At 35.0% G+C, this 10,019-nt stretch overlaps 2 protein-coding genes across 2 annotated transcripts; both read right to left on the reverse strand.

The window, feature by feature from the left end:
• Nucleotides 1-146: 146 nt before the first annotated feature.
• On the reverse strand, nt 147-6,279 carry LOC135845124 (uncharacterized). The gene is made up of 8 exons (XM_065363587.1): nt 5,379-6,279; nt 4,996-5,215; nt 4,668-4,884; nt 3,262-3,542; nt 1,581-2,407; nt 1,246-1,465; nt 952-1,168; nt 147-867 (listed from the first exon to the last, which is right to left on the reverse strand). The coding sequence occupies exons 1-8, from the start codon at nt 6,207-6,209 to the stop codon at nt 579-581; spliced, it is 3,102 nt and encodes a 1,033-aa protein (XP_065219659.1). The 5' UTR covers nt 6,210-6,279; the 3' UTR covers nt 147-578.
• A 722-nt stretch (nt 6,280-7,001) lies between these two features.
• LOC135845125 (UDP-glycosyltransferase UGT5-like) lies at nt 7,002-8,985 on the reverse strand. Its single transcript, XM_065363588.1, has 7 exons — nt 8,727-8,985; nt 8,491-8,629; nt 8,168-8,249; nt 7,796-8,015; nt 7,367-7,583; nt 7,097-7,286; nt 7,002-7,037 (listed from the first exon to the last, which is right to left on the reverse strand). Exons 1-7 carry the CDS (start codon nt 8,983-8,985, stop codon nt 7,002-7,004), a joined length of 1,143 nt encoding a protein of 380 aa, XP_065219660.1.
• Nucleotides 8,986-10,019: the final 1,034 nt, after the last annotated feature.

The following is a 10,019-nucleotide window of genomic DNA, read 5'->3' on the forward strand; positions in this document are numbered from 1 at the left end:
GGGAAAGTAGTTTACTTAAAAAAGTGCGTAGAACCCGAAAATGACCTTGGTTTTTTTCGCAAAACAATACGGATGTCGCTACTTACTCTTGAAGTAGGACAAAAACAGCCATTTTCGTAACTTTGACTACCCATCTCTCCTGACCACAAAAACAACTTAAATTTAAAAAACTCACTCTGTTTTTTGTTTTAGGGTCTAAACTATCGATTAAGCCCATTTTCAACCCAAGCACACAAAAAAAGTTCAAAATTCCTTTAGGTAGGTACCTACATAATATGTATTGTGGAGCGTATTAACTAAACAAAGTTTCAAATCTCACAACTCATTTTATCTAAAAATTTAATACCACCCGAAACCCACTCAACTACATACCAGCATCATCAACCAGAATTAGCTCAAGTACCTATTTGTCAGTTTTTTCCATGTTTTATAAATAAAATTTAATTGCGTTTTATCCTGTGAAAAGTTAAAATACCTACATAAATTAAAAATAATATAGGTTCGATTGTGTTGTGATCTTATCAATTTTATTATTTAAAAATTGAAATAGGTCTCAACAAATTGTACCTACTTATTTTTCAGTCTATTTTTTTCGAAGCAATGATCGGCTGATTCCATCTACAAAATGACCATAATTTTCTCGTCAAATAACAAGCAAAAAATATTGCACAAGAAACAGCAGTGATCAAAAAAGCGATGACGTCCAGTAGTAGATATTGATAGAGAGGTAAATCTACAGCAGCAGTTCTCAAATGGCGAGCTCCTTCATGTCGAATTACGTATTCAATCCAATAAATTGCTGTATCCATTGCAGACATAGGTCTATCTTTAAATATTTTTGAGAGTTTTTTCATATTCATGGCGTATCTGTGGAAAATCATAGAGTGATTGCTGTGATTAGGTTCGTTAATTAATGTGAATGTAGGTACACTAATATCTGAGCTTACGCACTTAGGCTGTAAGACCTGAGTTATTTTGGCAAAAACTGTATCTGCATTGATGTCAGAATAATCAAGAATTTCTGCCACTCCATTGGCTTGTAATCGACGTAAATTGAGCGTTTGATCGGCAAACATTGGAATTCCCAATACAGGGACCTGTTCGTAAATGGCCTCATTCAAACCTAAAGATCCTCCATGGGCTATGAATAGTTTCACATTGGGATGAGCTACAAGAGAAAATAATTGAACGATGATCATTCAAAATTATTGTCTTATTTCGAAGCACTGCACACAATTTACTCACCAAGTATATCTCTCTGAGGCATCCATTTGGAGATGAAGATTTGATCAGTTTTGCCTTGTAGTTCACCATCCCATTTCCATATTATTCTTTGAGGTAGTTTGCTAAAAGCGCTCAGAAAAGCTAATCGTTTTGGCTCGGGCATAGTTTCTGATCTCAACAAAGATCCCATGCAAAAATATATTACTCCATGTTCAGATCCATCAATAAATTGTCGAATGTCCTTTGCATAATTGACAAAGTTTTACACAATTACCTATAGTTTAATATTGGTGATATGGAAAAAGCTCCATGACCACCGCCTCTCCTGTGAAGTTCCAAATTCAAAATATTCTTACCTCAGGCAAAGGTTTCGCCTCTGCAATTTGCAACCCGGCGACTTCAACCACACTTGGAACCAGTGGAACGGGAGTATTGAAACTGAAATGCGAAAAAGACAATATCAAACTAGTGTTTTTTGCTATCTCATCGAGACGTGGAATATCAGCACCAAAAATATTTCTGGTCACATCTTCGTCGCCATATGATAAATAGAAATTTATTGTCTTGACAAATAAATCAAGTAGAGTATTACGCAGTCGTTGGTAAAACGTCGGTCGAAACCGATCAAATTCTTCGTCATTGAAAGGATACGGCATATAGGAAGGGTTACTAGGATTACCTACACGATCGGCCGCCCACGAAGGAAGAGGATTTGGAGATAATGCAATGTGATGTGCTTGGAACTTATGCACGAATACCAAATTCACATCACCGTCAAATAATTCGGTGATCACCAAATCGTAAGAATCGTTTGTTTTCAAGAATTGCTTCAGTTTTTCACATTGAAAAATCAATCTTAATATTTCGCTAGTTTCTATGGACGCTTTGTAGGTTCGTAAGAAAAGATTACTATGTGGATCTACATTTTTCAAATCGAAGTCATCCATTGGATAGTTGAAGCATTCAGTTATATCTATATCAGTATAATTCTGTTGTGCTTGGTTCATTGGAAATGGATTAATGACTGTTACATTGTGACCTCTTCTAGCCAACTCCTTCATGACTGATTGATATATAATGTAGTGACTCTTGAAGTTTAACGGAAACACTCCCAGAATATTGGCACATTGTGATTCGATCACTAACACTAATAAAATAAACACTTTAGAAATAATTTGCTTTGCTTTCATTATTTAAAAACGATGCACGTTTAGGATGTTCACAACACTACGATATATCACCGGCTAAATACGAACTGGCGATCCACGAAAAAAAAAAGAAGAGGCTCTAAATATGGGTACTTGGGTATTTAATCTTGACGGAATTTGACAAACTCATCTCTAAGCATGCGAAGTAGGTAACTACTGAGTACTGTGTTGAAGGTATTTGAAAAGGAAAGAAATTGGCTCGCTCAAAATTCAAATCGATAAACTTGACGTAAGTACGTATAATGCATTAATTATTGTCCCATACATGAAGTAGGTACCGAGGTGTCGTGAATTATTAAAGTATTTGCTTTAAGATTGGCGATTTTAAATGTATAGAGAGATAGTAGGTAGATAGGCATATGTAAGTACCTAATTGAAGATTTAAGCCTCTTTGACGTCAGCGAGTGGTTTGCCAATCAGGCAAGGCAAGGGCAAGGACACATTTGTTCTTGTCATTTCACTTGTAAATTCTCGATTGCTTGATTACATAAACTTAAAATCGTAGAAAACATGGTTTGTTTAATGAGTCTTTTTTAACCTTTGAAATGAAACATGAGAAAAATCATAAATGAATCTTTGGGTACATGTGGAGGGTATTACCTATCTACTAATCATTCTCAACCTACACTATCAATAAAAAAACTGAAGTTTATTTGTCTAAAAATCTAATTTAACCATAACCTAGTCTAACAGAAATTAGTTTTGGACATCATAGAAGAGCTCCCTCATTATAATAACTCAACTTGAATGTTGATTTATAAATCTAACAATTTTTGTTCCGGGAAATGAAAAATGAAATGGGATCAGACACTTCATATTTTTCAGTCTATTTTTTTGGAAACAATGATCGGCTGATTCCATCTACAAAATGACCATAATTTTTTCGCCAAATAATAAGCAAAAAATATTGCACAAGAAACAACAGTGATCAAAAAAGCGATGACGTCCAGGAGTAAGTATTGATAGAAAGGTAAATCTACAGCAGCCGTTCTCAAGTGGTGAGCTCCTTCATGTCGAATCACGTATTCAATCCAATAAATTGCTGTATCCATTGCAGACATGGGTCTATCTTTAAATATTTTTGATAATTTTTTCATATTTATGGCGTATCTGTGAAAAATCATCAAGTTAATACAGTATGCCACAAAAGTAGTGCTGGGTGGCTTTCATTTCTAAGTAGAAACAGCTAGCGAGATGAATGAAGCGGCGTTGAGTAGGGGAAAATGAGGGCTTTCGAAAGTGACCTTGAAAATTTCAGGTCCACGCACACTGTGCCCACAAATTGAAAAACCGGTTTGATCAAAAAATTCAAATTGGTTTTTATTGGCGGAGTGTATTTTACACTCTAAGGCGACAAGAACGTGATATGAATTTTATGAAACCGGTTCATTAATTTGCAAACCAGTTAACAAAAAATACCCAAAAATTGTAGGTAGAGAAAAAAGCTTGGAACAAAAGTTGTAAAGTGTGAAAAATTACACAATTCTGTTTAATCACATTTTGAAACCGGTTCATTGGTTCGCATTTAGCAACCAGTTTTTGACAATCACCTAAAAATTGAAGATCGAGAAAAAAGTTTGAAACAAAAGTTGTAGAGCGTGAAAAATTGAACTATTTTTGCTAATCAGATTTTGAAACCAGTTCTTTAATTCGCTGCAAGCCATCGAAGATTACCTGGTTGCATATTATAATTAGCCATTTTCAAAATCCGATCAGCAAAAAATGGTTCAATTTTTCACGCTGTAGATACTTATACAATTTTTGTTTCAAGTTTTTTTCTCTATCTTTAATTTTTAGGCGATTGTCAAAAACTGGTTGCTAAATGCGAACCAATGAACCGGTTTCAAAATCTGATTAAACAGAATTGTGTAATTTTTCACACTCTACAACTTTTGTTCCAAGCTATTTTCTCTATCTACAATTTTTTGGTATTTTTTGTCAACTGTTTGCAAATTAATGAACCGGTTTCAAAAAATACATTGCGCCAATAAAAACCAGTTTGAATTTTTTTTGACCAAACCGGTTTTTCAATTTGTGGGCACCCTGTGCTTGGGCCTGAAATTTTCAAGGTTGCTTTTGAAAGCCCTCATTTTCCCCTACTCAACGCCGCTTCATTCATCTCACTAGCTCTTTCCATTTAGAAACAAAAGCCACCTAGCACTACTTTTATGTCATACTGTATTTTTTTATTGAACCTGGATGTAGATAGGTATCTAATTATCTGAGCTTACGCACTTGGGTTGTAAGACCTGAGTTATTTTAGTGAAAACTGTATCTGTATCGATGTAAGAATAATCAAGAATATCTGCCGCTCCATTGGCTTGCAATCGACGTAAATTGAGCGTTTGATCGCCGTACATTGGGATTCCCAAAACAGGGACCCCTTCGTGGATGGCCTCATTCAAACCTAAAGCTCCTCCATGGGCTATGAACAGTTTCACATTGGGGTGAGCTACAGAAAAAAATAATTAAACAGTGATCATTCAAAATTGTCAGATTCAGAATAATTGCTGATGATGTGACGAGGTGAATACTGCATATACTTAATTTACCTACTACTCACCCAGTATATCTCTCTGAGGCATCCATTTGGAGATGAAGATTTGATCAGTTTGGCCTGGCAGATCGCCATCCCATTTCCATATGACTCTTTGAGGTAGTTTACTAAAAGCTCTTAAAAAAGCGATTCGTTTTGACTCGGGAAAAGTTTCCATTTTGATCAAAGATCCCATGCAAAAGTATATCACACCGTGTTCGGACTCATCGATGAATTTTTGAATATCCTTTACACATGCAATCAGTACAGATTTTTATATTAGAACCTAATTAAATTTGTATCTCGAAAGGTTCTCTGGTTAGTAACATTTTCCCAAAAAATGGACTTGACTTGGATTCACCTATCCATGATGCTTGATGAAATCGTCATGCATAATATCTGATTCTTACCTCAGGTAAAGATTCCTCCTGAGTGATTTGCAATCCAGCGATTTCAATCACACCTGGGACAAGAGGAACGGGAGCATTGAAACTGAAATGTGAAAACGACAACACCAAACTCGTATTCTTTGCTATCTCATCAAGTTTTGAGTTTTGAGTACCAAATACCCTCTGGGCAATATCTTCAGTTCCATACGAATAATGAAAATATAACGTCTCAGCAAATAAATAACAAAGAGTGTTGTACAATCGTTGATAAAACGTAGGATGAAATCGATCAAATTCTTCATCAGTGCGAACATACGGTATATAAGAGGGATTGCTAGGATTACCCATACGATCAGCTGCCCAGGGAGAAAGTGATGCTGGGCAAAATGCAACATGATGCGCTTGAAATTTATCTACGAATCCTAAGGTGACATCACCGTGAAATATTTCTGTGATTACTAAATCATAAGAGTCGTTTCGGCTCAAAAATTGCTTTAGTTTTTCACATTGAAACATCCGTTCAACTAATTTGCCTCCCTCATGAAGAATTTCATAGGTTTTCAGAAAAGGATTACGTTGCATGTGAACATCATTGAATACAAAACTGCCTGCTAGGTTGAAGCATTCCTTTATATCGATATCAGTATAATTCTGTTGTGCTTCGTTCATTGGGAATGGATTAATGACTGTTACATTATGACCTCTTCTAGCCAACTCCTTCATGACTGATTGATATATAATGTAGTGACTCTTGAAGTTCAGTGGAAAAACTCCCAGAATATTGGCACATTGTGATTCGATCACTAACACTAATGAAATAAACACTGTCGGAATAATTTGCTTTTCTTTCATTATTTAAGAACTATCATTTACGATTTTCACAACATTACCAATATATACATATACCACAGACTAAGTCCGGACTGATGCCCCCCGAAAAAAAAACGCTCATAAGATACTTGAGGTCTGTGAATTATTCAAGTACTTACATATTTGCTTTGGCATTAAAGATTTTATACGTATACGTATAGATATAGATATGATAGATAGGTAGTTACATTTATATGTAGGTAATTGAAGATTTAAGCTCTCTTGACGTCACAGCGAATGGTGTGTCAATCAGGCAAGGCGAGGGCAAAAAATCGCAAAAAATATTGTTTGCTTGAAGAGCCTTTTTTTATTTTTATTGTTTTAAACCTTTGAAGTTTAAAATGAAACATGAGAAAAATCATGCAAAAATTCGAAGCTTAAAAATCATTTCCATCCTACACTACCATTGAAAAAATTGAAGTTTATTTGTCTAAAAATTTAATTCAACCGTTAGGTAGGGTAGTTATCTAATTGAAATTAGTTCTGGACATCATAAAAATGACAATCAAGGTATGTCTCATGTGCAATCACAACATCATACATATTTTTTTCGGAATTCTTACCTACTTAGATGCAAGACTTTCAAAAATGCAAAACAACCGATTCATTTTTTAATTTTTCGTTTTTACAAGTCGTCATAATATTGTAATTTTGATTGATTCTTTTTCACACAGTAGGTACCTACTTATATCACAAATCCCACCTAAACTACCTGCATCATCAACCTAAATTGGCATAAATGGAAATATGCCTCGATAAGTAAAATTTTTTCAGTTAATTTTTTTTGAAACAATGATCGGCTGATCCCATCTGCAAAATGACCATAATTTTCTCGCCAAATAACAAGCAAAAAATATTGCACAAGAAACGATAGTGATCAAGAAAGCGACGACGTCCAGTAGTAAATATTGATAGAGAGGTAAATTTACAGCAGCAGTTCTCAAGTGGTGAGCTCCTTCATGTCGAATTACATATTCAATCCAGTAAATTGCTGTATCCATGGCAGACATAGGTCTATCTTTATATATTTTTGATAATTTTTTCATATTCATGGCGTATCTGTGGAAAATCATCAAGTGATTGGGTTTATTAAAAATGCATGTACCAAAGGTATCTCGTAATATCCTGAGCTTACGCACTTGGAGTGTAAAACCTGGGTTATTTTGGTGAAAACTGTATCATTATTGATATCAGAATATTCTAGAATTTCTGCTGCTCCGTTGGCTTGTAATAGACGTAAATTGAGCGTTTGATCGGCATACATCGGAATTCCCAGTACAGGGACCCCTTCGTAGATGGCCTCATTCAAACCTAAAGCTCCTCCATGGGCTATGAATAGTTTCACATTAGGATGAGCTATGGAAAAAATAATCAAACAGTGATTATTCAAAATTGTCTTATAGCAAAAGATTTAGAATAATTATTGCTGATGAAATTGATGAGATGTGATCAAAGCAAATCATTCAAACAATATAACCTATAAGTACAGTAAATGTAATGGTACGCAATATACAGAAATAAAAGATGAGAAAAGATGAGCAGAACCACTGCATAAATAATTTACTCACCTAGTATATCTCTCTGCGGCATCCATTTGGAGACAAAGATTTGATCAGTTTTTCCTTGCAGATCACCATCCCATTTCCATATGATTCTTTCAGGTAGTTTACTAAAAGCTCTTAGGAAAGCGATTCGTTTTGGCTCAGGAAAAGTTTCCATTTTGAACAAAGATCCCATGCAAAAGTATATTACACCATGTTCGGACTCATCAATGAATTTTTTAATATCCTTTAAACATACATAGGTAGTATAGATTTTTACATAATTATGATTTAGCAAATTAGATCTAGAGAGAGTCCCTTTTTAGGAACGTTTTCCCAAAAAATAAGACTTAAATCTACTTGTTGCTAGGTACCTACACCTAGGTATCTAATTCTTACCTCAGGTAAAGATTCCTCCTTATTGATTTGCAAACCTGCGATTTCAATCACGCCTGGAACCAGAGGAACAGGAGTATTGAAACTGAAATGTGAAAACGACAACACCAAACTTGTATTCTTCGCTATCTCATCAAGTCTTAAGGTCTGAGAACCAAATGCCCTCTTGGCGATATCTTCAGTTCCGTACGAATAATAAAAATATAACGTTTCAGCAAATAAATAACAAAGAGTGTTGTACAGTCGTTGGTAAAACGTGGGATGAACTCGATCAAATTCTTCATCAGTGTTAACATATGGTATATAAGAAGGATTGCTAGGATTACCCACACGATCGGCTGCCCAGGGATACATGTGAACTTGGACAAAATGCAACGTGCTGTGCTTGAAACTTATCCACGAATCCTAAAGTCACATCACCGTGAAATATTTCTGTGATTACTAAATCGTAATAAAGAATCGTTTCTGCTCAAAAATTGCTTTAGTTTTTCACATTGAAACATCTGCTCAACTAATTCGACCCCGCCTTTGAGCAATTGATAAGTTTGCAGAAAAGGGTTACGGTGTATGTAAACATCATTCAATGCGAAACTGCCTGGTATGTTGAAGCATTCCTTTATATCGATATCGGTGAAATTCTGTCTAGCTTTGGTCATCGGGAATGGATTAATGACTGTTACATTATGTCCTCTTGTAGCCAACTCCTTCATGACTGATTGATATATAATGTAGTGACTCTTGAGGTTTAATGGAAACACTCCCAGAATATTGGCACATTGTGATCTGGTCATCAACACTAAACAAATGAGCACTTTCCACATTACTTTTTTCACTCTTATTATTCAAAAATTGTATTAGGTATTAATAACACTGGATTTTATGAAGTCTTTACGTCAACTGTCTGTACTTATGGAACAGTTAGGTGCTGTACCCCTGTACCTACCTAACTACATACTACAATAGAAACCGAAACTTACGAAATGAAATTCAAGTTCGAATTGATAAATTTTTCACGATGAGTCTGCTTCACGTAATCGTTCACTTTTATCTGAAAACTCAATTTCATACGTGCGAATGTGTGAATTTGCATTCGTACATAGGCAAGTAAATAAGTAGGTGCGTTAATGTATTATCAGCATGGCACCAATTAGTTCGATTTAACCGACCTTTTGAAAATTTATCTAATAGGTACTTACGTTTTGATAATAGGTACCAATATTATGGATTAGTTTCAATACGCTAATACATGTATACTCGTAAGGTACACATAATATGCGTCATAATTTTAGTAGATCATTTGTTGAACATGAACAATGGTAGTACCTATGTGTATGTAGGTAGTAGGTACCTATATTAGGTTGGATTATGTGAAAAAAAACGTCTGAGGATTTCTACCAAATTCAGCATACTTTCATTTTGAGTTGAAAACCACTCAGAAAAAATTATCTCCGAAGATGCCTCTGAAGAGGAAATATAAATCCTGAATGAAGGCATTTAAAAATCTTGTAGTATACTGTTAAAATCAAAGAATAACAAGTAGGATCCTACTGAGCGAGTCGGATTTTTCAAATCACTCATTTCTGAGTAAAATTCATTTTTTGAAAATATTTTTAAAATAATATTGTAGTGGGAGAAAAATATTTTTATCCGTCACCTATAGGACTGGGAGAAATTTAGTTAACTTGCACATGAAAAGTTCGTTCGCCTATAATGGGAGAAAATTTCCCTATCACCTAACTGGGAAAAAAATTCCCAGTCTCTTTAATGGGAGAATATTTTTCTACCCCCTAAGCGACAGATTTGCGATCATTTTAGTGACCAGTTATGAAGTCAGTGACCAAGCCGCGGCATTTAT

Source organism: Planococcus citri, chromosome 4 (assembly GCF_950023065.1).
Source record: "Planococcus citri chromosome 4, ihPlaCitr1.1, whole genome shotgun sequence".
NCBI classification, from domain to species: Eukaryota; Metazoa; Arthropoda; class Insecta; order Hemiptera; family Pseudococcidae; genus Planococcus; species Planococcus citri.